The sequence below is a fragment of the Dromaius novaehollandiae genome, chromosome 3 (genome assembly GCF_036370855.1).
Source record: "Dromaius novaehollandiae isolate bDroNov1 chromosome 3, bDroNov1.hap1, whole genome shotgun sequence".
NCBI classification, from domain to species: Eukaryota; Metazoa; Chordata; class Aves; order Casuariiformes; family Dromaiidae; genus Dromaius; species Dromaius novaehollandiae.
Window position 1 is genome coordinate 38,482,926 of NC_088100.1, and position 25,421 is coordinate 38,508,346.

A 25,421-nucleotide genomic window follows, 5' to 3' on the forward strand; every position below is an offset into this window, starting at 1 on the left:
GAAATCCTGGAAATGTAATGAGAAGACACCTAATTTAGATTTCTATTTGTGATCTTTGTACAATCAGCTTTAAAATTGTTTATTTGGGGTACATTGCGTATAGTTACCCTCATGTAATTAAAAAAAAAATCAACAGATTTGGTAAAAATCAAAGAAAGTCACTATCAAATCATAAGGCAGCACATGCCTACAAAAACAGTATCTAAATTTAGCATAAATCAGACTCATTGGGGACGGAAAGTTTTTTGCATTTACCTTTTTCTGTAACCTTTGTAAAAGATGGCCACTGTTCCCACTGATTCTAACTGGAGTGAATACACATGTGCTTCTCAGGGAGCACGGTCTTTGTTCATCACAACCATCACACTCCTCAGCGTTCAAATTTTAAAATGTGTGTGATGGGAAACAAGTATATGTGACTGATGTCCAGAACACAAAATGGTGCCCTGTTGCCTGCCACGCTACCCCTCTCCCCACCCCCCCCCCAAAAAAAAATCACAATTAAAGCTATTTTAAAGACAGTTCTGAGCTGCATTAAATAAATGCAATAGTCTTGCCTCTTACCTATGCCAGATACACTTTTCATCTAACAAAGTAAGTTTTATGGTATCTCCACATCACAGGTTGTCTTCAGAACACGGATCAAGGACTTTCAGATTATGCAGATTTCCAAGCATAGTTACGCTTGTCAATGTCAAATAATGCAGTGCTATCTGGTTGATTCCAATTTGCGTGCTTTGAAGGACATCTGGTCTGTGACTAGACCCGTGATGAAGGAGTATAGCCAAGTCAAATATACAGGTTTGGCCAATTTTTTCATTTACTCTATGGAGAAGTCCAAGTACTTACCGCCATAATGATAGAGGAGCGGTAAACAAGGGAGACAGATGAGTCATACACACAAGTCTGCATCACTAGGTAATGTATGCTTAATCTAACTGCATGCACTAAAATATAGCCAAATTCCAGATCATATATTCAGGAACAAAAGAAATAGCCAGTGATGACAAAATAAAGGAATATATTGTGGAAGACAGGGAAAGTAAAGAGGATTGAGATGCTGGTTGCTAACCAAACAGGTGTTACTGAGAGCCTATAGAATGAAGGGCAAATACAATCTTTGAATGCACAAACAACTGAATAGCGGGCAAGGATAAACAGAGAATATGACTTTTGCATTCAGAATTAGTGAGATGATTCCTGAAAAACTGTATCTTTAAAGGACGTTAAAAATTTGGAAAAAGTTTGGAAAATAGCTAAGAAAATAGTGTCGAGAAAATATACCTTAGAGAAGAAAAGTGAGACAGAATTGCAATTCTTAATTTTTTAACCTAATAAGACAAAAAAGATTTTCTCTAGATTCCAGGTGAATTCTTTAAGCTATCAAAAAGTGATGCAATAATATCCAACTGATGAATTCCAAGATGAATCAAACTCTGCCTGAAAAACAGACACATTTTTTTAAGAGTCAGGATGATTTACCTCTGAAACAGCTTACCAAGGAACATGGTAAGGTTTCCGTCATTTAAAGTATTAAATCCATACTGGACATCTTTCTAAAATACATGTTATAGCTCAAACAGAAATGATGAATTTGATGTTGGAAATACCTAACAAAGTTCTCTGATCTGTACTATGTAAGTAATAAAATGAACAGAAAGGAGCACTCTAGCTCCAAAAAAATCTGTAAGCGACCTGGGTGGAATCTGAGCTTATGATCAGAAAGTCCTGACTCTCTTCTCACAAGTTAGAAAGATTGTGATGGTTTCTCTCCCCTCTTCACAAACAAGGAATCGTCAACTAAAAGCTCCAGGGAGGGCCCTACAGCCTCTTCTGAAGCTTCGGAGCACTGACAAACTAAGTTGGAAGTACAGCCCCCCTGTTTCGGGGATAAGAGCATGGACAAAAACATGTTTCACATATACACAGTTATCCCATTTCCCATATCCCACACTGCTACTCCCATAGACATATACAGTATAACTACTTACTTACTGTGAAGAGCAAGGATATGGAGACTGGTCTTTGTGATACCCAACACGTGAGATTGGTACGAATGCTGCACAGTATACATTACTTCTTTGAAAGCTACTACTTGAATGTTCTTTTCCGATTACAATTACAGGTGCTAGCTGAGAACTGTGCAGTATGGTACCTAAAAATCACTGCAAACTCAATGTATCATGCTTCAACAGAGAAGACAATTGTTTTAGCTAGACTAATTAAATCAGTGTATCTATTTGACAACTTGCAGCTGCTGGCAATCTGCAGATGGAAGTGGATCGCCAACCTAATATTCTTCTGTTTCTACTCCTAAAGAACCTTGATATGGTGTCAGGGAAAATATTTTCCCCAAGAGATACTATTAGGATGCTGCAAAACCATGTGACATTTAAAAACTATGCTATACTGGAAGACTAACAGATGTGAGAAACATGTTTGCAGCAGAAAGATGCTGTCTAGGTCCCACAGGAGGTTGGAAAAGACTGTTTAAGCATCCCTGGTACATTCCTCATACTATTTTGGTCATGGGCAAACACTTTTCAAAGAACTGCGACGCAATTAAAAACGAACTTTCATACTGGGGCAGACTGCAAGAACATTCTCTAAAATGAGAACATTTATGCCAATAGCACCTGTCTTGCCTGTAACTTTCTATTACTCATATTATAGAAGAATCTTCTGTTTCGGAATACAGGTTTTTTCCTTATTAGTCCAGTTTCTACTTGATCTTACCGTTTTGCTCATTTGCTTGGCAATTGAGTGATGCTGGAAATAGGCAAACACAGAAATTAGAATTCAGCGCAAGTGTGAAAGATGCAGGAAAAAAAACATTTGACACAAACAAGGAAAGAAATTTCAACTTCAAGGCAAGTTTAAGGAAGCAAACGTGAAAATTCATCACACTGAACAACTACTATGGGCCTCTCACTGAGAATAGCTTCCTCCCTCATTCAGAAATTCTACTGTTATCCTGGCTTGACTCACATCTCAGTCACATCTTTTTATCAAGTTTCTGCCTCAAAAACAACCTTTCTCCAACAAATGCTCTTTAACTGATTTACCAAGTATGTTAGACAGACCGCTCCCCTCTCCTTGTACTGCAATATGAATTTCATACACTATACCTCTTCCCATCTTTGTTCCCACTGTTCTATGGTCTGTTCCAAGACTACAGAGATGTGAGATAATTCAGTTTTGGGACCGATGCAAAAAGCATTGTCCTCTTGGAAATTCAGTGGCTTCTGCCTAGCCTCTTTACTATGAATACTTAGAAGAAATACCTCCAGATGTCATAGAGTTAATCCATATTAATCTGTTTCTCCCACACTGATATCCCTTTGGAATATCAATTCTTCTTTGCCTCTCCTCAAGTTCTGCTTTTCACAGAACAATGGAACAAGAAACCAAAGAGACCATAGCTGCAAGACTTGCAGCTATAGACATTATGACAGAACTGTTCCCAAAACAGATGGGTCCGTGGTATGCATCACACGACCAGCAGTTAAAATGCTACAATCCTTATCATTTAGTCTGGGATAATACAAATGACCAATGATGATAAATTGCAGCAGGGACAAAAATCAGGAACCTCTGGTGTTACTTGCCAACAGATTAAAAGATTTTTGTTGGGAATCTGCGCATAGCAAGTAACCCGTTGTTACAGACACTTACGACTAAGGTAGCAATCATTCCCACAATTACTGAAGGACTTCAACAATTAGGTTTAATATTGGTATTGGAAAAAAAGCAGGCCCAACCTTTGCCAGCACAAATATAGACAAGCAGCACATTAACAGAAAATGCTTTATGGAAATGCAAGATTTGGTGAACTAAGATCAGTTCCTGGATTTTCTTTTGGTGGAAAAAGAATACTGTTGTCCAGATTTTTGTACCAGTGTTAGGACTTCCAAGGAGCGAAAGCAGTGCATTTTCTCTCATCATGAGTTTTATCCCACCACTCATCAGTATCTCTACAAACATGTTTTTCTCCTGTGCAAGAATAACAAACTCTGAGTGATGGATTCAGGTCCTCCCTAGAACACTTCAGGAAAGTCAACATGAAAAGTTTACAGCCTGGGGTGACAGGTCCCTTTTACTAGGCAGAGAGCAGTCAAACTAGTTACTCACCTCCTTCGTTTTATTTTAAGAGCTAAAGAGAGACGCAACTGAACCCATATCACATTCTGATTTTTACAACTCTTTCTAAAGCTAAAAAGAGGAAAAAAGGGAAAAAAAATGCTCCTTCTTTGGATCGTGCTTATAGTTACATATCCAGTCATACTTTGAAACGCAAAAGTATTGTTATTCCAGTTTTCCTTGCTCTTGGTTCCATTATCCTTTGACAAACACCTAACCCATTACGGTTACTATTTTAATTAACATTGTCCTTCTTCAGGATTTTGGGGGGAGGAAATATCTGTTTTTAGAACTGTATGATTAAATGATTTCTAATTCTGCTTATAGGGAGAGGTTCTTCTTTGATAGGTAGGTCAGTATCAAGACTATGTATTGTGCATTCTTCAGAAAACGTAAATCATAGTTTAGAATATTTTCTGGCTTCTATGCTACTGAAGACAGATACTGTCAAAGATTCTGTATGACCTCTAAAACACTGCTGTAATACATGTAAGTTAAATAAGCCAGGGACAAAAATGTTTTACATGGGGGAAAAAAATTCCGAAAACATTTGCTTAAAAATCATTAAAACAAAATACTTTACCAAGGTGGAGCCACTCTGAGAAGTATGACGTCCAGTCTCTGGAGAGTACAAAGGAGATCCTGGCACACACAACTCATTTCCCGAATTCAACAGAAAAAAAGTGTCTCCAAGAAAACAATCATGTTTCTGAGGATGCAATTTGCTTTTGACAAAAGGGTTAGGGTGGCAACACCACTCTTCAACTAAAGCACTCCAGTTTTCGCTTGGTAGAGGAAGAACTCTGAGAAATTTCCTTAGAGGAGAGAGGAAAAAAATATTTCAATATATCATATGCTTTTCTAAGACACTAACAGAGGGCCTGGACTCCTCAAAAAAATATATACATACACACACACAGCATTTTCTCTAAAAGGCAGTACTTGACTCTCTTCAGTCAAAGGCTGACTGAAAGTCAACTTTCTATGGATGAATTCTGACAAAGAAATGGCAGTGTTTCCTGCCAGTATTGTGATGAAGCATTTCCCAAGGGTGAATCTCCAATGATTATACAGCCGAACTTGGCATAACCCGCTCATGAAGTGAATCACATGGTAAAACAGATTCGTTCAGTTGTGAAAAGCATAACAATGGACATTTTGCAATTATTCTTATTACTAATTGTAAAGCTCGCCTGTGCCAAATATCCATATAAAAACAATGGAAACATCAACAGACTGCTGCCATTGGAAGGGAGAATGTGTCTTTTGAAGCCTCTCAAAATCAGATGATCAGACTTTGAAACAAAGTTAAATCCTGGCAAAAATGCTACAGCATAGCTTCATTAAAAAACAAAACAAAAACCCACATACACACAACACTGGCTAATGGAATCTTAATTTAGATTCAGATTCAACTTTCAAAAGTCACATACAAAACCCCCCAAAATCCCTTACTCCTATATGGAGTAAGGAAACCACTGTGGGCAATACCATACTTCGTCTTCTTCATCTGTGCTTTTCTTTAAAAAAAACTTCTTTTCTTTGGTTACCACGGTGTCAGAGGGTTTTTATAAGTCAGGGGCTTGGAACCACCGTTTTAAATTGCAAAATACACTGTGAAAGCTAAAATATATATATACGGCTATATAAATACAACTCCGTTCATTATAATGAATCAATGGTCAGCACTTACCTTCCTGGAGTTCCTGTAACCATTCTGTGATTCCAGGATCCTGTCTACATACTTAAATTTGTTTTAATCTGTTTTCTATAAAGCTATTTTACTAGAGAGAATTTCTGCACCTTCACCAAAACAATAAACAATGGCTTTAACTGTGTGCACTCCTCACACAGTTTTCTAGACAAACGGATCATTAGAGTGATGCTCTCCGCTCTCTTCCTAGTTTCCTTGAAGGTTTTCCTACTGTTCCCCTATTTCTCCTACTGTTGCCTGAAACCTTTACATATGGTTTCTTGATTACACTCCTTATTTAAAACTTGCAAATGCACTTTGCTTATGCTGCTACTTTGCAAATAATCACACAGCCACTGAGCCAACAGTTAGATACCCTACATTCCTTGCAGTTCACAGATGATTATTTTCTGAAAATGCCAGTTCTTCACACCATAGTTTCTTGTGCCTTTTGTATTGCTGGGTGAAACTAAAATCTTCTACAGAAACTTCCTTCTTTCTAGATCCACAATACATTTCAAACCGTGCTTGCTGCATCTGCAGATGAAAGTCGGAAGCAGTTAAAAATAACTGGTCTTCCCAACCAGCTACTGTTTCTAGTAAGATCACCTCTTGGCATTACCCATTATTGTCTTCACTCTCCACAGACTTATATGTTGTCTGAGAAATTATCATGATTCTGCTATGGTAGACCCTTAATTCTGGCGTTGGTCTAAAGACCGATTACTCTTCACAACTTCGTACAGTTAGTCCCAATGCCTGGACTCGCACTGAAAAAAAGTCCCTTCCCATGTGCTGCTCTTCACATTAGAGCAACAAAAAGCTGGTATTGCTTAGTAGTATTTTTTCAAGTGCTACACGCAGGACAAAAAAGAGACAGCGATTACCTTAAGCGGCAGGCCAACACTGTAGTTTCTTTATGCTACTCTTCCTTTACCTTCAGAGCCTGGAGTACCTCTTTGGATTGCAGCAAGATCTTGAATTTTTGCCAAACAAAAGCAGTTGCTACATCCAGTGAGAAGTTCCAAATAGGCTCCTACATCTACGCTATACAGAAAATAGAGCATTTCCATTATACATTAGGTGCTGACTACCCACAGGTGGGAAGCCATACTCTGGATCACAATCTGCCTTTAGAAGTGGAAAAACAACACCAATACAAGTTTAGTTTTCCAGGAAAATAATAATAATAATAAAAAGCTTACTGGGTGCTGACTCATTAAGGCTACTAAATACAATGACAAAATCTGGCTAATAATGGGACTCACATCTCCAGACTAGCCCCTAATAACAACTGGATTTCTACTTTAAGATAGCCATCTAGGCTAACCTCACAGTCAGACAGAGAAAGACAATTACTTTACGATGGGACACTGAAGAGAGACCTTCACCTTCTGAAAGTGACTAATACAGTCTGGCTGAATCCCCCTCTGGAAACAGTTCTCTTGCCTCGGGACAGACCCTAAAGGGCCTTGATGACTAGCTTAATTTTAATAAGTCAAAAGTTGGGCAATAGCTTAGAGAAGACCTGCTATAAGGTTCTAATTCTTAGGTGGAATTTCCTGCTAAGGTACAGATCTGACCATAGAGATTGTTTTAAGGCTGGATTAAGAATATGAGTCCTTAGCAGCATTATTTACTAATATCCAAGAACTCAGTAATATCCTATCTATTGAAAAATCCCCCGAACTGAAAATAAAGTGGACAGATTTTTAAACATATAACCCTTTTTGCTCCATCAGAGAAAAGCAGGAAGAAAAAAGACACCGCTGGATTCCTGTAACAGTAGTCTTATTTATTTATTACTAAAACATGAAAAGCCTGGCTTGACAGTAATTTTCATGCTTGAAGCAATTTCTATATCAAAAGTGTAATTAGAAAACTTCCTCTGCAATCAGTTTTTCAGCAGAGTACTAACAATACTAACACTAGAATATTAACAATTCTGGCGTTTTGGACTAATGAAAAGGGTTACTTCTTAATAGTCAAAACTCATGAAAATTAATTTTCATGACATTCAGCCCTCCAAGAACTTCTGCATGACAGAAATAAAGCCTTAAAGAAGTATTTTATTTATAAGCTACACTTAAGCAGCATAATTGGAAAGAGTAAAAGAAACTACCTCAAGTTCCTTGCAGCATTTAAATCATGAAGGGGGAGGAAAAAAAAAAAAGCATGCCACCTTCTGTAATATGGGTAATGCGGAAGAAGCAGAGAGCATAACTTCAACTGCTAAGAGCTACCAATGTCATGGAATGAAACAGATTAAACCAGTGAACCTCAGAAAATGTATTAAAAATCACAGAAAACAGAGCTGAAAAAACTCATCTAGTCCAATTCCCTGCCTCAAAGCAGGACCACTTACACATAAACCATTCCTGACATATTTCTCTAATCTAGTCTTAAAACCTGCAATGATAGAGATTCCACAGCCTTCCTAAGCAATCTCTAATAGTAAAAAAGTATCAGAATAACGTTGTTTCCATTTTTAAGCAAAATTTTTCTTGCTTGGATAGAAGACTATTATCACTACCTTTGCAGCAATTTCTTACATAATGAAAGACTTGTCTCCTTCACACTGTCTTCTTCAAAGTAAATCCCACTTGTTTTAATCTTTTCCTCACAGGTATCATTTTCTAGCTCTTAGCTTGTTATTACAGACCCTCTCCAAGTAATTCACACTTTATTAAAGTTTTCTTCACACATTATACAACTTCCCTTCTATCCCATCACCTATGCTGTCATTCGCATAATCCCTCTCTCTAGGCTCCTACCTGTGGACCAACACAAGAATACTGCTGTTTCTAAAATTACTGACTATGCCACTGTCTTCCTTTTGAAAAGACCAGTGATGAAATGGAAGGTGTTGGATACACTGGCAGCCCCATTCCTCTACCCTTATCTCAGCCAGTGGTTTTTTTAGTGATAACACCCATGGAGTTCAGGGATTCTCTGCAAGGAGAAACACCAAGTAGAAAGCCATTAACATGTTTCTTTTTCCTTTCACATAAGTTCCAACTGTGTCACATTGTAGACTGAAGAGCCAAAAGATGAAGCCTCTGCGCACATGAATTTGGTACACTGAAACTTAGTAAAATGCCTGCTCAGAGAAATGTAAATCCAAAAGGTCCAAAATCTAATTTCAAGTAAATAACATTTGCTTTCAAACGAAGTTTTCATTATTCTACAAATATATCAAAATAAAACAAGAGTTACTGCAAGAAATCCTGATGAGACATTTCATAATAGAGAGCTAGTAAATCATCATTCATTTACATTCAAGCGAGTCATAAATCCATATGGATGACAAGAAAGTAACAGAAGTCTGAAGCCTACACTACATTGGTATTACCATTTTGAGTATTAGGAGTGACACAGATCATAAAAGGCTGCAATTATGTCTCTAAAAATTTGTATATATTTAACTTAAGCGGTCAAAAATGCTCATCACAAGAGCTAGGAAATGCAGCAGTTTTGTATTAAAATTCTCATGCAATCTGTAAACTTAGTGAAGAAAAGAGATAAGGCTGAGTCACACAGTTAAGATGCAGCTCCTGTACTTTCCAAATCCAGTATCTCTTAACTGACCAGAAGTTGGCTTTGCTTAACAGATAGAAGGAAGTTGTTGTCAGCATCCCCTTTCTGACCAGCCACTCTGTGACCACAGCATGCTGACTGAGGAGAATTTATAGAGTAGACCTGAGAAGGATCCCTGAACTGCAGAGGAGGAAAGAAGTTTAGGCTCAATCTTTCAGTTATATTCTCTTCAACATAACAAAAATTATGTTAAAGATACTAATGGACTACTAAAAATACTACAAGTATTTTTAAAATCATAAAACCCAAAAATGACTGACTTGGACATTTTATCTGCAGTATTTCCAGTCCAAAATACTACAGCTTTTTGTTTATACAGCAAAAAAGAAGCTAATACAATCAGTGCAAAAAGTTGCTGTATGAATGAAAAGGCACAGACTGCAAGGCAGAAATGAGCAAAAGAAACATCATCTTCATTTTACACATCAGAAACAGCCACAAAAGGAAATGCCTCCCTCACAGCAGAGAACCACAAAAATAATCCAGATTTCCCAACTTCCAAAGCAATGCTCTAACCACTGTACAAAACTCTCTTTGTAAGCTACTTCTACTTTCCAGCTGGAATGACATAAAGAAGTAAATGAATAAATACTGAAAAACTGTTTCAAGTAATTTTGATTTTAGCCATCTGTGTGCTTCAAAAGTGTTCTCATCTATTATTTCTAAAATAAATATGTTTTAGCCTTCTAAGTACACAAAATAACATGAAGAGCAATCACTATGGCATTTATTGCTATATGTACAAGACACTGCTGCACTCACCCTTCTTTTATTATGATGTCACCACAGGCTTGACAGTAAAAGACATAACTCTTCTGGGGTTTCAGGCTTTCACTCAAAGTAGAAACCAATTCTACAGACAGAAGAGGACATATTAAACTTCACAGTTCTGCAAAATTTTCTCTCACTTGTACATAAAAATCCTTTCAAATACCTCAAACCAAAAAAAGATAAGAATCTAACAAACAAAGCAAAATGCCAAGACTTTAAACACAGACTTAGTTTATTTACTTGTAGAAACAAGCAGTTACATTCAGGAAAAAATTGCCACTTCCACCTCAGGCCCTGTACTGCTGAATAGGAATTGTATATGTGAGTAGCTACTTTAATACTGCAAATCCCCACAGCTGAAGGGGCTACTGAAATCATCACAAGACTGCCTAAACTGAAATTCAACACTAGTCTTTTGTAATTATAGTTCCGCTAATCAGCATCTCTGGACCATGGTATGGATGATGGTATATCCCAGCATATAACACAGAACAGATGGGAAAAGGAGAAGAAAGCAAGCAAAAAAAAAAAAAAAAAAAAAAAAAAAAAAAGCACTAGTCTTCTAGTCTTAAATTTTCAGCCAGGTAAGATAAACAGCCACTGTGGTGCCACTCAAGGAAAAGAAAGCAAACAATACCCTCTACAGGCCAAAGTGAAAACAGTCTCTCAAAAGCCAGCTCAAGACAACTTTTCCCAATTAAAAAAAGAATCAGAGAAAGCTCTACAAAACATTGAAAAAACATTAGGTGGAAGAAAAATAGAACTGTTAGCCTAGCTCTACATATGAGCAGGTTTGGCATTGTCCACTTCCTGAAACGTAAGGATAGCATATTCTCAGCACCGGCTTTCAAAATTTAAGATTTAGATTGCACTCACAAACAAAAAGTATTCTAAAAGGTTCCAGAATATAAAAGACGACTAGTTCTCCATATTAATATAAAATATTCAAAGTTAACATGAAAGGCTATCTAATGGTAAGGTTATACCAAACATGCAGTAGGAAGGGGGAAAAAGTTTGAAGTTCTATGGTAAAGCACGAGAGAGCATCAAACACAGTTCTCAAACTCCTACATGGCACACTTGTATTCAGCAATGGCATTTCCCTTTTATGTCATTCTTTCAGCTTTGCTTGTTAAAACAGAAGACTGATGAATTTGATTAGGAGCAGCATCAATCAGCTCCTGTTTAAATTTTCAATTCAAAGCTAAAGAGAACCTTTCAGAAAAAGTAAGAGTATATGCCTAATGCACACTATGAACTCCATCCAGTTGTTTTTTCCACTGCAGAACATAAATGGTGAAGTCTGTCTTTACATAGTAGTTAAAGTAATGACATTTCAGACTGCCCAAATCAAAGTTGCCTTTCTTAAACGATGGACTAGACTTTCTTTGCCTCAGAGTTTACTAGATAGCATTAAAACAAAACACAGCACCAGCTCTGATGCAGCCTTACTTGTGTCTGAGCCCGCCTGCACCTGCAGCCTCAGGTGCAGCCCATCACCAGGAAGGCACCGCAGCCCGCGGCAGGAGGACGGGGCAACCCTGACCTCTGCCGGGAGCATCACTGTCGTGCAGGCCTCTCCGCTTCCCACTTCTAGTGAGGTCGATGTTATTGAAATATCCACTGGTAAACTCCCAAGGTTTGCTTCCCTAGAAAAGTAAAATATAGATTTACTTCAGAGAGGAACTGTCTCCATGAGTTATTTCATACATATAGCATTGGCTTAGTCATACAGACCAAAACCATCCCGAGCAACTTTAGCTTTAAGATACATAAGTTGTATTGTAGCTCATGCAGTGCTGTGTTAAGTAAAAGAACAGAGAAATGATTACAGATTTAAAACAAATATTAACACATCATTCACAACACACAGTTACTGGTGTCCGAATTGGTATACATTTAACAAGGGTCCTTTACTCCCTCAATCCAGTAACTCACTCATATGCTTCCAAGAGCAGGGGTTTGGTGTTGATGCATTTTCAGAAAAAAATAAATAAATAAAAAATCAAGGTAGCACACTGCTAGGCGCAACTCCAAACAGCTATATTCCCAGACAACATTAGGCAAACGCCTGTAGTAAACACACTACGCGAGATGAAGGCGAAACGAGTCGGGGGCCGACCCGCAGCGGCGAGCGGCCTGCACCCTGCCAGGGCCAGGCCCGCCCCCGAGGCGGCTTCTCACTCAGGCCGCTCCGAGCCACGGAAGAGCGGGGCACACGCAGCTATATAAGCTGTTTTTCCCCTAATTTGGGGGGGGGGGGGGTGCTGGCCCGGCAGCGGCGCCTGCGGGCAGCCCGGGCCCCACTCGGACGCAGCTATATAAGCTGTTTTTCCCCTAATTTGGGGGGGGGGGGGGTGCTGGCCCGGCAGCGGCGCCTGCGGGCAGCCCGGGCCCCACTCGGCTCCGGCGAGGCCGGGGAGGCAGCGCCCCGGCAGTACCGGATAACCAGCAAGGCGCTCTGCGTCCTCCGCCGGACCTCCAGCAGCAGCGCTCCCGCCATGCCGCGGCCGCCAACGGCCCCAACAGCCCGCGCGGGAACGGAAACGCCCCCAGCGGCGCCGCGGCGCGGCACGGGCAGCGCGGCTGCCCGCCCGCCACAGCGCCGCCTGGAGCCGGGCGCCCGCCCGCTGCTCCTTCCTCACGGGTAAACAGCTTCTCCTGGAGCCTTACACGCGTCCAGCAGCGCTCCCAGCCGTGCTCCCCGCGCCCTTCGGAGCCAAGTGCTGCTTCTGGCGCCTGCGCCCGGCCCGGCCGTCACGGAGGGACCGGCTGAGTGGGTGCCTGAGGCTCCCGAATCAGAAGTTAGCCCTCCCCAGCAGCAGCCTGGATCCAGAGGTCCCAGAAGTGGTAGAAGCAGAGCCTGAAATTGCTGCGCAGACTTGCAGCCCCAGCAGCGCCCCGGGACCACCACCCGCCAGCTGCCTTGCCAGCTGCCCCACCGCTCCCCTCCGCTGTCAGCCCTTTCTTGCCCGATTACAAGCCCACCCAAACGCCTCCCAGTCAATCTTCACCCCACTCACAAATGCTCTTGCACCGACCGCTCCTGCCCCCAATGCTGCCCTCACCGCAAATGGACACCGAGCACAGGCGTTTGGTGCATACGGGTGATGCTTCCCACCACCCTCAGCAGGTCCTCTAGCGAGCAGGTCCCCTATATAAGCCTGCCCAAATAGCCCCCGAGCGCCTGTCACAGCTTGTGAGAGCTGTCACCGCCGCACGCTTCTCCTGGCCACACCACCCCCACCATACGCAAGAGACTGCTGATGGTTTGTATCTGAGGACACCAAGGAAAGCAGCTTCTGCTTCCGGAAGAAATGGTCTTTTGCAATGCTAAGTGTTAACTTTCTGTGGAAAGTTGCAACACCTTAATGCTTTTGTGATTGCAGAGAGTTATATGAAAATGTGATCTGCAAAGCTTCAAACAAATAGGCAAATTTCTACATCTTAACTTTAGAGCAATTTATTATCTAAGCCATGATTAAAGGAATCTTAGTCCTTTGAAGTAATCTTAGTCCTTTGAGTTGGCAATACTGAGGAGATTTCTGAGAAGAGCCTTGAAGAAGTAGATGGCCTAAGTTCAGATTTTTGTAGGAAAAACATAGCAGAAAACAGCCAGCCAAGTTGTCAGCCAAGTAATGTTTTTTAATAATGCATAAATTTAGTCAAATATTGTAAGATGCAGACTACATCCCAGGTGTCTTCATTATATCTTGTTGTAGTTATTGGGGCAGGGAAGAGAATTTTTTTTTTTTTTTAAAGAAAAAAAATACTTAGTCTACATAATGGTTTTCATTTCCAGCTACTTCACAAACCAACGTACATATCACAGATTAATTTGTTCTGAGCAAGCAGATCACATATTAAACTCCACTAAAATATACCTGACCATCCATATGAGAACGTACTCTCAGTATTTGTAAAGTCGGGGCCTGAGGCCTTTTTACTAAGGCTTACACAAGAGTAAAGTTATTCATAACTTTGGTATTCACAGGGTGTGAGCTTCATATATGCAGAACAGTCTATCACAGATTTCTCACCATCTCTGCAGTGAAATATTTACACAGAAGTTAACATAAATGCCCTACAGAGTCAGACCAGTGGTGCATCCACCTCTGTATTTTTACTCCTACAGCAGTGAAAGGAGATGCAATTTAGGAAGAGCTCATTAGCCGGGCCACTTTCTGGTACTTTCCCTGCATCAACCCCTGCATTGAGGATGCTGGAGGGTACATCCCTGCCGATTTCCTTCAGTGTCCACTTATGCTCCTGTTTGAAATCAATTTGAATAACCCTTCCCTGAACCAACAGATAGCGTCTGCATCCCCAACCTCTAGTGGCAATACGTTCAGGAATTTCACTAGGTGCTTTGCAGAAAAGTACATTTACGTGTATTAAAAATGATCTACTGCTTTCAAGTAGTTCTCATACTGCAGGATTTGGTTAACAACAACATTTATCGTTCATGACTTTATAAATTGTGGTCATACCTCTCCCCTACCTCCCCTTTCTCCAAACTGAACAGTCCCAGCCTTTACATCTCTCCCTGCAGGGCAGCAGCTCCATCTAACTCTGATATATCCTTCTTGAGCTGTGAAGACAAGAACTGATACAGTTCTCAAGCTGAGGTTGCACCAGTGTTTTATATAGTTTTATACAGTAAATGACTCCATCTTGTTCTCAATATCCTTCCTGACCATGTACAATGTTTTGGCAGGGTTTTTTGGTTGCCACTGCACATAAAGGTGATGAGATAATTTCAGACAACTGTCTAAGAAAGCTTCATGATTGAGTTGTAATTGCCATCACTAAATTCAGCAGAAGTTAAGCTTAGAAATCTCCTAACATCTTCATATGCTGGAGCATCTGAAGGTATGTAGTAGGTCCCACCACTTTTGTGGAGATCATTAGCATTATATAGCTCCAAAAGAACTTTCGAACCCTTGTTAAGGATTAAATCTCAAATGTATTTGTAAGTATCTTCAAAGAAAAATAAATGTCAATACTCTGTTTTAATTGGAAATAAAAGACCTGTATAGTCATACATAATGCTCCACAGAAACAATGGAAATTGTCAGCTTTCCAAAAAGTACTGTTTCTCATCTACTGAATCTTAAAGTAGTTTAATGAAAAATGGGAATCTTATCTCCTCTTTTTTATCCCAGGTCAGGAGAATAAAATCAGATTTTGTGAAAAGCTGGCTGATAACATAAGTCATTGAGTAGCAAATTCATAATGTTTTATAAATCAAACTTTCCAGTAAGGAAAGAAAATATCCAGTATGAATTTTTAGCACGTCTAATCAGGCTCCTGAAAGAGCCAAAAAACCCTGCTCAGGGCTTTTTTTTTTTTTTTTTTTAAGTCTTCTTGAAAGGTAACTTTTCCATGTTTTAAAATACATGAGTTTTTTTCCTTCTAAAGATTCTCCCCCACCTAGTCCGTATTATGAACACATCTTTCATGAAGGCTTTTAGCCTTTTTAGTGTCTTTCCACTGAAAGTATATACATTCAGTGTATAATTTCAGTATTAAGTCCCTTCACAATCTTTTTATTTTTACTAAGCTAAACAAATTATGCTCTTTAAGTCTCATACTATACATGATTTTCTCTATCCCTGAAATAATTTTTGTGGTTCTTTCTCACTATCTATGTTGCTCTTAATGTCTTTTAGAAATGTCACTGTGAAAACTGTTTGCAGAGTTATTTGTTCTCAACATATACAAGATAATGCAGAGCTCTGTATGTCTCACTGCTGCAACAATTCTGCCTCATTTATGAAACAATGGACAGTTTGGCAAATTCATTGCCTTCAAAAGTCTTATCTCCCTTCAAAGTTAGAAAGAAGCTTTAAACTTTTTTTAATGTCCTTTTTAACATCTCCTGTTCATCTTTTCAAGCTTTTGCCCAAAGAGGACTAGCCACTAATCTTATACATAATGAAAAAGGAGATTCTCCAAAGATCTAGGGATCCCTTCCCCAGGGATCCAACCTTTGCAAGGCTGAAGCTTCAAGCAAAATCACCCAAACTGTGTGCATTCACAAAAGTGGGGGCCACAAAATCAAATCTGTCTAAACACACATAGAGCTCCAAAGAATTTAAGACCACTTCCCCATATGTGCCAGGAAATCTGTTAATGGAATTCTGTGACAAGACATTGCAGGTCTGCTCATAGGCAGCTTGTGATTATTGGAAAGATCACAACTGATTTATAAATATCAGATTTTTCCCTTAGCAATGTTTTAAGAACTATCTTCAGACAAAGCCTGAAAGATTTCTTATTTATGCTAACTGCACATATTTTGGTTAGCATTTACTTAAGCCATTTATAATCAGAATTAGTATTTGCTATTATAAAGCTTATTTAAATCTGAGAACTGGAATGACAACTTAGAAGCTAACAGATTGCAATCTAAGAACTGCACACCTGATCTGAAAGAGCTGGTAAACTGTAAAGGAAATCACTCTTGCAGTGAAGAATTCCTTGCTGTCTGTGAGGGCTCCTTACACAGATCTTTCTGTGCAGTAAGGGCTCAAGAATATTTATCACAACAAATGCATTTATTTTTAGAAAATACTAAATAATAATAGTAATTTTTAAAGTACTGTAACTCTTCCATTTTCATCCTGAGTATATTTGGCTAAATATGTACATATACATGTGTGTGTAGGTGCATATATATTAAAGTTGTTTTCATTATCATCAACACATATGTGCATACTTTTCCCACCTGCAGCATTAAGACCACAGCTTCCATTAGGTCCAAGATCCCTCATGGAAACCTCAAAACCCACAAATACACAACCACCTCTCCCTTTGTGCAACATATAATTAGAAACCAGACAAACAGCTCCCCTGCTAACACCACTGTACCCATAAATACAACATTTTGCATATGCACATGCCAGCAGTGACACATCAACCAGCATAAGCCATCCACTAAGTACTCGTTTACACTGCCTAAACCAGACTTCTGCTGCGCCAGGCGCCCCACATCCGCGCGGCAGAGGTAGCCCACACAGAACCGCTCAAAACCATCGCGCAACAACAAAGGGCCCTGAGGTAAGACGATCGATGACGCTCTATTAAACGGCTGAGGCGTTCCCCCGCCTCTCGGGAAACAGCATATGCGCATGCGCTGGCCGCGCCCGCTCGCCCACGCCCCGCCCACCGCCCGCCCACGCCCCGCCCACCGCCCGCCCACGCCCCGCCCTGCACCCCGCCTGGTGCAGCCGCGAGACTGCAGGGGGCGCCGCAGCGCCGCGCGGGCGGGGCGGAGAGGCGCGGCGCCGGCGGCGGTGGCGCCGGCGCGGTGCATGCCGGGAGCTGTCAGGGGCGCCGGCGGCGGTGGGGCTCTTCCGGCGCTGGTCGCTCAGGTAACGCCGCGCGGCCCGGCCGCCCCTGGCGCGGGGCCTCGCCGCGACCCCTTCCCCCCACACTTCCCCCCACCCGGGCCGCGACCCCTTCCCCCCACACTTCCCCCCACCCGGGCCGCGCCGGGGAGCGGGGCGCCGTGGCAGAGCCGGGCCGAGGTGCCGCTGCCCTGCCCGCCCGGGCCCGGGCGGCGCCGGTGGGGGCGAGGGCCGCGCCGTGGCGGGCCGGGCCGGGCCGGGCCAGGCCGGGCCGCGCCGCGGCGGGCGGCGCAGGCGGGGGCCCGGGTGGGCTTCGCGGCTGCGCAGGGCCTCTCGGTGCCGGGGAGCCGGCCGCGGCGGCTGCCGCCCGGCCCTGCTGCGGGGCCGGAGCCGCTTCCCCGGGGGACCTTTTCCGCCTGGGAGCGAGGTCGGCGTCGGGCGGGCAGAGCTGTCCCGCTGTGACCTTGAGCGTGTGAGGGCTGATCGCCCCTGTTTGGATTTTGGCTTTTTTTTGGCTGAGCCCCTGCTGTTGGGGTGGTTGTGTGCGGTGTTTGGAGGGGTTTGTGGGTCACACGGCTGCCTCTGCTTGGTGTAGCACAGGGTTAAATTTCATCTGTTGATGGTGGGCTGCGCTTAAATCTTGCGATGCCCACTCGAAAAACATAGCATTTTATTCCAGAAGTAGTAGTTATCAGAAATACCATTTGCATACCTGTAATAAATCGAGTAGGCTTTACCGATTATTATCTCCTTAAATATCCTAAAATATGCTGGATATGGAGTGCAGTCTTTGAAGAGCTTGTTCTGGAGGACTCTGCCTGTGTAGTCCTTGCATTTGCATTGCTGATTAATTAGCAGGAACCCTTGCACACCTGCGTTTCCTTTCTGTATGCAGTAATTCTTAATGAATACATTATGTCTGCCAGATTAACTGGTAGCGTGATGCCTGAATTCCAGCTCTGTGAGTGCAAAGTGATGGAAGACTGTTTCAATAGAAATGTGCCTAGGTGTTTGGAGGAAATAAGGGGCTTAACATGCGGTCGAATATCATCGGTTTTAATTTTATTGCCAAGTCTTAGTCTGTTTTTATCTGTGTTAAATACTTATGTTAGTCTGGCTGTCACATATGTTTGTTTTTGTTTGAAATATTGGTAAGCTTTCACAAAGCAAGCTAAAATTAAGTAGTCCCTTTTATGCCAGTTTAATAATAGTGAGATGTCTGAATATTGTAATTATCCAAAAGGTATTTTTAATACACTGCGATGGGTAAATATTCACTGTACCTTGGAAACTGACATGATGTCAACAGCATAGTTCCTATTTTTGTTTTAACTGAAGTGAGAATAGGTGCTTTTGGAAACTACATAGCTGGGAAGTGAGAGGTTCCTAACTTATGCTTAATGTCTTACTCTCCAAGCTTGTTGGTAGCGTTAGTGACAGTAAATGTTTAAACAGCATCTTGCAAAGACTGGAAGTTATCCTATGTTTTTCAGTGGTGCTGAAGTTGTGCTTTATAATACATAATTATGTTTGTAGGTTAGACCGTGTTTACACTGGTAGTGCTCTTCATGTGTAAAAATACTGGCATGCTACACCAGCCACCAGAAACACCCATCATGTGCACAACAAACTAAATTAATTAGAATGCAGTCTGTCTGGTATAGTGGGCTCAGATTGTAGTCTTCTGCCGTTGGACTCCATTTGAATAGGGAGAGGACACTTCTATATGTTCATCTCTGACTTAGCTATCTTGGCCAAAGTTACTGCTGTAGATCTACCTGTAGTTTTCATGACTTCTTGCTTAGCTAGGGTAGACTTGCTGACTAAAAATGCTTATTACCATTCTGCCTTTTTTTTTTGTTGTTTTTAACTTTGGTGGAACCATGTTGATATTAAATATGGAATGTATAGAAGAGGTCCAAAAAAGGTTAAGAACTAAGTTATTAAAAACTATTTCAAAAATGGTTAAGGAAAAACATGAGATTACAAGGAGACAGAATGAAATAATACTAGCTAAAGCATGTAATGGAAAAACAGAACTAACTTATTTGTATTCATGTAAATTGTCTTTCAGATTAGTAATCATCTTCCTCAGACTTGTGGTTGAAAAGCAGTTAAATTGTAAATAAAAGAGTAAGAGGCATGTGTTTCACTCTAAGAGTTTTGGGAAAGGGAGAAGAAATGGTGCAGGACCAACCATTTCCACCCTCTTCCCTCACCCAATAACAGAAACCAGAAATGAGAAGACCTAAGCTAGTCAGTAAATGATTTCACTCATTAACACAATGCTATTTTTATTATTTTTATTTTAATTTGTTTATAAATGCTGTGTTAATTGTTTGTCCATGGTATGTGTTTCATTATTATAGAGATTTCAGAATATCTTTATGGTTGACAGGACACAACTGTGGAGATATCGATGGATTTTTCTCTCAGTAATGTCTTTCTGTATAAACAGGGAAAATGTATCAGAAACTTATACTTGAACGTAAATGTACTTTTTTCTTCATAAAGCTAGTTTTGTCTCATTTGATTTCAAGTATAATTTGTAAAGACTGTAGGGGATTTGACCTTAATTTTATGTCCTTTCTGGATTACTTCTGAGGATAAGGAGAGTGAACAAGTTTTGGTCCAACTGTTGTTTTCAGGACAGTAGAAAAAAAGATTTTCACTGTACAAATCCATTTGTAATCCATCTGCAGAATATGTGAAATCAAATACATTGCAAAATACAGCCACAACCTAGATGTATAGATGTACCCATGGCAAATGACACAATTTCAGGATTAAAATCACAATAAAATTGATAAAATGAATTAGTGATATTTTAGGACTTCAGAGTAAGTAAAAAAGGAAGCTGGACAAACTGTTCCCGAAATACTTGGGTAACCTTTTAGTACAGTGTTCTGCGAACACTGAAAAGAATATCAGCATTGCTTGGAGACAGAGTGTTAAATTCATCTGAAGCTATGTATTATTAGAATGATGAGTATGGAAAAATAAAGGGTTCTTTTAAATCTTTCATTTTAAAATTACTGTGAGCCAGGAATAAATGAATGAATTATCAAGCCACCAAATTTTTGACGTTGGTAGACTGTGTTGTGTATCAGAATAGTAAAAAAGATATCACCATGTGAACTCAGGCTACCCCTGAAGCAAGGGTACTTCTCAGTACATGAGAATAATGCATGTATAATGGCAGACAATGAAACTCATGTAGCCCTTTTTTTTGTTTACAAAGCTGAAATGCACTGGCAAGTAGACGAACTCTCCTTTAAAACAAAGCATAGTACAAATCTAGGATTAAACATTGTCATATTGGTGTGATTTTGTTTTTTTAATGTATGACTATATTAATATGATTTACTAGTTTACCGACAGGAAAAAACAAGCAATAAAGAGTAGCTCAAGATAAGTCTCAGTAAATGCTTGAAAAATATCAAGAGAAGAGGCCTAGCTAGCTAAAAAAGATTTCCCTTCAGAGAGGGTAGGTGTAGTGACCATTTGAAGGAATGAGGCTGAAACATTGTAAAAATAAATTGCGATTTTAGGAGAGCTGTCTTATTACTGTGTGTAGGCTCCTGCAGAGAAGGTAGCTCTTTGAAATCATTGGGATTGATTGACTTGACAGAGAGCGCAGTCACCCAAAAGCCTGGTCTGTGCGTGTAAGAACTGGGCAGTTCCTCTGTGGGACAGGAAAAGCCCAAAGCTTACCGTGGGGAGCAATGTAAGGGAGCTGCAGGGAGGCTGCACTTGCATCCACCCACGGTGTAAACTAAGTTGTTTCAGCCTTACCACACTTTATTTTGGTCCACAGAACAATATATGATGCACTATATACAGTTATACTAAAGGAACTTCTGAGTAAGGATTTGATGTCTCTGTTTGGCTTGGCGTTACGGAAGTGACTGGTTGACTTCAGGAGATCACATGTCGTGTTAATAAATAAATAAATAAATTTTGTCTTTGGAGTTGTTGGGATGTTGTCCTGGAGACTGAACTGAAGATTCTTCTGTTGTAGAAGACTGCCAAAATTGTCTTTACCTGTATTGTTTACACTTCTTTGATAGATGCTTTACTGTTACAATTTTAATTACATACAAAGATTGTGGCTTTGTGAGCTGAAGTGAAATGAAGTACAAGGGGGGAAAATGCAGTGCAAAAATGTCAAAACAGTGCAGGTTAAATTCTGGTATTTGTTTTGTTTTTCTTTTCTTCGAATGTGTAATTGAGTAAGAAGACAGTAGTGACCAGTTCTAGAGCTAGGCTGAACTACTGGTTGCTTCAAACACAGTGCCCATACTGTGGTCAATAGAGCGGAGAGGAGGAAAAGCACTTGTAAATGAGCATTGAAGGACAAGCACAGATTCAAGCAAGCATTTTTCCATTTTTCTCTAGGCTGTGTTATTCTGACTTGAAGATTGCCATCTGTTTTTTTAGTAAGACACTACGGATATTTTGCATAATTTGCTATAACAAATGTTGATATTTGGTGTTTGTTAATTTTATATCTAAAATGCATGATGGTGAAGTTTTAATAACAATACATAGATAATTCAGAACAGAATCATTTGTTAGTAGAAATGAGAAAAATAGGCAAACGTTCCTTTGGGGAAAAAAATTATTTTCAGTTAGTGATTGACCTGAGTGATAATGAAGAAGATACAAGCCCTCATCTTTAATTTACTGAGCTATAGACTGAGTTCTGTCAAACCTGAACATTTGATTTTTGTCGCAAGAAGAATATGATATTTTTAAAGTAAAAACTTTAGTGTAAGTAGAATTTGTGTAGCATAAGAGGATTTACCTCTAAAAGAGATGATACCTGTTAGTTTGAGTGTGCACTTTGTCACTTGAATTTGTTGTATGCTACTACAGTGCTTTTGTTGGCAAAGATATATTTAGTTTGCTTTATTCAGATTTTTGAATTACATTTTTTACTGTTAGATATGGTTAAAAATACTGATTTGGCATTGAGTCAATGAGTATTCTAACAGAGAAAAATATTTCATTACTTTATTACAGCAGTGCTTAGATGTTTATAGTGAACAGAGCTGCTTTTTTCTGATACATTGTTACAAATAATAAGGAAGTCCTGAGAAATATGCAGAAACAATGCACAAAGGGCAGAAGAAAAGGAACCCATACTATTCTTTTAGAGGGTCTGGAATCAAAGTCAAATTTTCAGTCTGATATCTTAAACTGCTTTTTAGTTCACCTATGATATATTAGAAAGCTATAATAAAGTACAAGTGGGTAGAGGGATTTAAATGTCATCCTAAACTCTATTTAAAAAAGGCAATTAGAAGAGATTTCTGTATTTACCAGCAAGGGTGAGAAGTGTTTGGTCACTTACTTTTCCCCTCAAGTAAACATAGATGTGATACTTCTTCACTTATTGAATAGTATGTTCTAAAGCAAATACATTCACTTATAGATTCTTAAATAATTATTTTAATTATTATTAATTAATAAATTTAGAGAAGTTGATTATTGAGAAGGTTTGCAGTATGGCTGTTATGAGTTTTTAAACTAGTTATTTATTATTCTTCATGAACACTGATCTAGTGTAAGTCAGACTCTGGAATCCTATAAAACAGCATTACCAGAAAGAACATTTTATATGCCTTATGTAGTACCACCTGTGTCCCAGACTGCAACTCTGCTCAGTGGTAGACTGAGTCTTTATTCCAGTCATCTTTCTCATGTTGACATCTCACATACACAAAAGAAAAAAAAGTTTATTTTGTTTCTGTTTATTGTCAGTTTGTTTTTAATATAATATACTAATAAATATAAATAAATAATAAACACGTTTTATAGGTTTTAAAGCCAGGAGGGAGTGGGTATCTAACCTCACTTTTTAGTACAGGCCATAGGTTTTCTCTCAATTCTTGTCTGAATGAGAACCAATTTCTCAGAATACCTCTCGTATTGATTTAGAAGTTGCCAGTAGAGATAATGCACAGATTGTTATACTGACTGAATTTGAATTCAAACTTCCAAGTTGTGGGGTTTCTTTTTTTAGTGGGAAAAATTTAAGAAATTGTTCCCACTTGTGAATTTTGACTGGCTAGAAAAGTGCACCGTGAAGTGATTAAAAAAACAATATTAAACCTTATTAGGAAATGCTCTGTACTACTCCAGGACACTGATGAGATAAGGTCTAATTATAGTTAAATATATGGTTTCTTTTTTGGTTTATTTGGGGAATGTATCTTTTTGCATTTTTCATTATTGTGAATACCAATTAGCCAAAATAACAAGCTCAGAATATTCTTATTCTTCAGAAATCGTTAGAGATGCCACTTTAAACAATTCAGACTATGAAAGGACTCTGTAGAAAGTCATTTTATAAATAGAGTAATTAGCTGTAATTGGAAAATCTGCATCTTTGTTGATAGAATATGTGTATTCCCAACATTTGATTTTTATCTTAAGAGACCAAGCTGGGATTTGTGGTATTTATTTTGCTGTTCCTGCTCTTAAGTGTTTCTGAGGGGAAGCAAAATATAATGAATTAACAAATGACAAGGCTTCTGTTTTCCACGTATTCAAATCTGTGTTTGTATTAAGTGTACTAAAATAAAAATGTGTTCTGCAGTTACCAGCTTGGTGTGTGAGCACTTAAAAACAAATAGTTCATTATTGCAATTTTTTTAATCTGCTTTTTCCTTATCTGTTGGTCCTCTTCCTGTATGTCCCATAGTCATGCTTTGATCAGTAAATAAATTTGGAAATAAATCTTGAAATATCACAAAGCTGAAGTTCTGAGGAATTCGTAGGGAGCGAGTATGTGACCCAAGGTCGTTAGGAGAGTTAGGACAAATCATGATAACTCTTAAAGTGAAATAATGCAAGCACAGTTGTGCTCCACGGTGATGAGCCCCTTGACGTGTTCCAGGAAGGAACCTTTCCAGTATGACAAATTGGAGGGAGGCAGCCAGATGTAACAATTTGGTGTGGCTTGGGGGAATATCAGGGAAACAGCAGCAAGTCAAACCTGAAGAAGAGCTTTGGGGTATAACCTGAGAATTTAGAAATAGTGGGGAAATCATAGAACCTGGTGAATAAGTTGAGACAAATTCTAGACAAAAGCTGCTTATAAGTGTAGCTGTTCTCAATCTAATTTCTTTCGCTTCAGTCAGAACCATTTGGAGCCTCTTAAGCAGGTCAATAGTTTGTATTGAAATGAGACATAAAGCCAGAGTTTGGAAAGGATGAACGTTAACTGTAGAAAATGTGGCAGTGAAAGGACCATCTTAACAGGATTCAAAGGAAAGTCAAAATCACTTTGGTGATGAGGGGAATTAAAGGCTGCACTGTGAACATGTGACACCAGACCCGCAGCGAAAGGGGATCCACAGTCCCAGATAACTGGTTGCCTTGTTGAAGTCATACTTGGCGACTTTACAGGCATGATATATCCAGAACTGCTCCAGAAATCCCCTGGAGAAGGTGAAGTAGAAAATAGTAAACATCAAGACCTATTTCAGCAATTACTTGTGATTTGAATGGGGATTTATGAAATAGTTTAAGGTTTATTGCATTTCTTAGGTAGTATAAATACTCCTCATTGATGTTAGGCCTCCCCTCGTCCCCCATCCCCTTTTGTCATCCATGAAGAGAGGCAAGGTCATCCAACAGGTTGCTGATTGCCCATGTCCTGACTCTCTATGAGACTGGGTGAGAAGTTTGCCCCTTCCTTGTCGTAAGATATGCCAAAAGGGGGAAAAAACAACAAAAACAAAGAACACCACTCTTCATCCTTCTGTTTAAAAAGAGAAATGACTGTAAAACATCTCATGGAGAGTTGGCCCTGATGCTAAGTGATGACTGCAGAATGACAAGATAAATGGTTTATCCTC

At 39.8% G+C, this 25,421-nt stretch overlaps 2 protein-coding genes across 16 annotated transcripts in view; one reads left to right on the plus strand and one right to left on the minus strand.

The window, feature by feature from the left end:
• UBE3D (ubiquitin protein ligase E3D) overlaps positions 1–12,770 on the minus strand; it is an 88,772-nt gene extending 76,002 nt beyond the window's left edge. For 7 of the 10 annotated variants that reach the window (XR_010388268.1, XR_010388269.1, XR_010388266.1 and 4 more), the window contains exons 1-5: positions 12,643–12,770; positions 11,654–11,850; positions 10,193–10,283; positions 4,724–4,955; positions 2,737–2,769 (exon numbers count right to left, since the gene is read on the minus strand). Coding sequence is in view for 4 of the 10 variants with exons in the window: in XM_026121072.2 (XP_025976857.1) it covers positions 2,737–2,769; positions 4,724–4,955; positions 10,193–10,283; positions 11,654–11,850; positions 12,643–12,704 (615 nt within the window). In the remaining 6 variants the exon portion in view is untranslated. The other 3 variants (XR_010388271.1, XR_010388267.1, XR_010388270.1) reach the window with 2 other exon arrangements.
• Positions 12,771–17,451: 4,681 nt separating this feature from the next.
• Positions 17,452–25,421, plus strand: part of DOP1A (DOP1 leucine zipper like protein A) — a 76,034-nt gene continuing 68,064 nt past the window's right edge. For all 6 annotated transcript variants that reach the window (XR_010388272.1, XR_010388273.1, XR_010388274.1 and 3 more), the window contains exon 1: positions 17,452–17,577. The gene's annotated coding sequence lies outside the window, so the exon portion shown is untranslated. The remainder of the gene's footprint in view (positions 17,578–25,421) is intronic.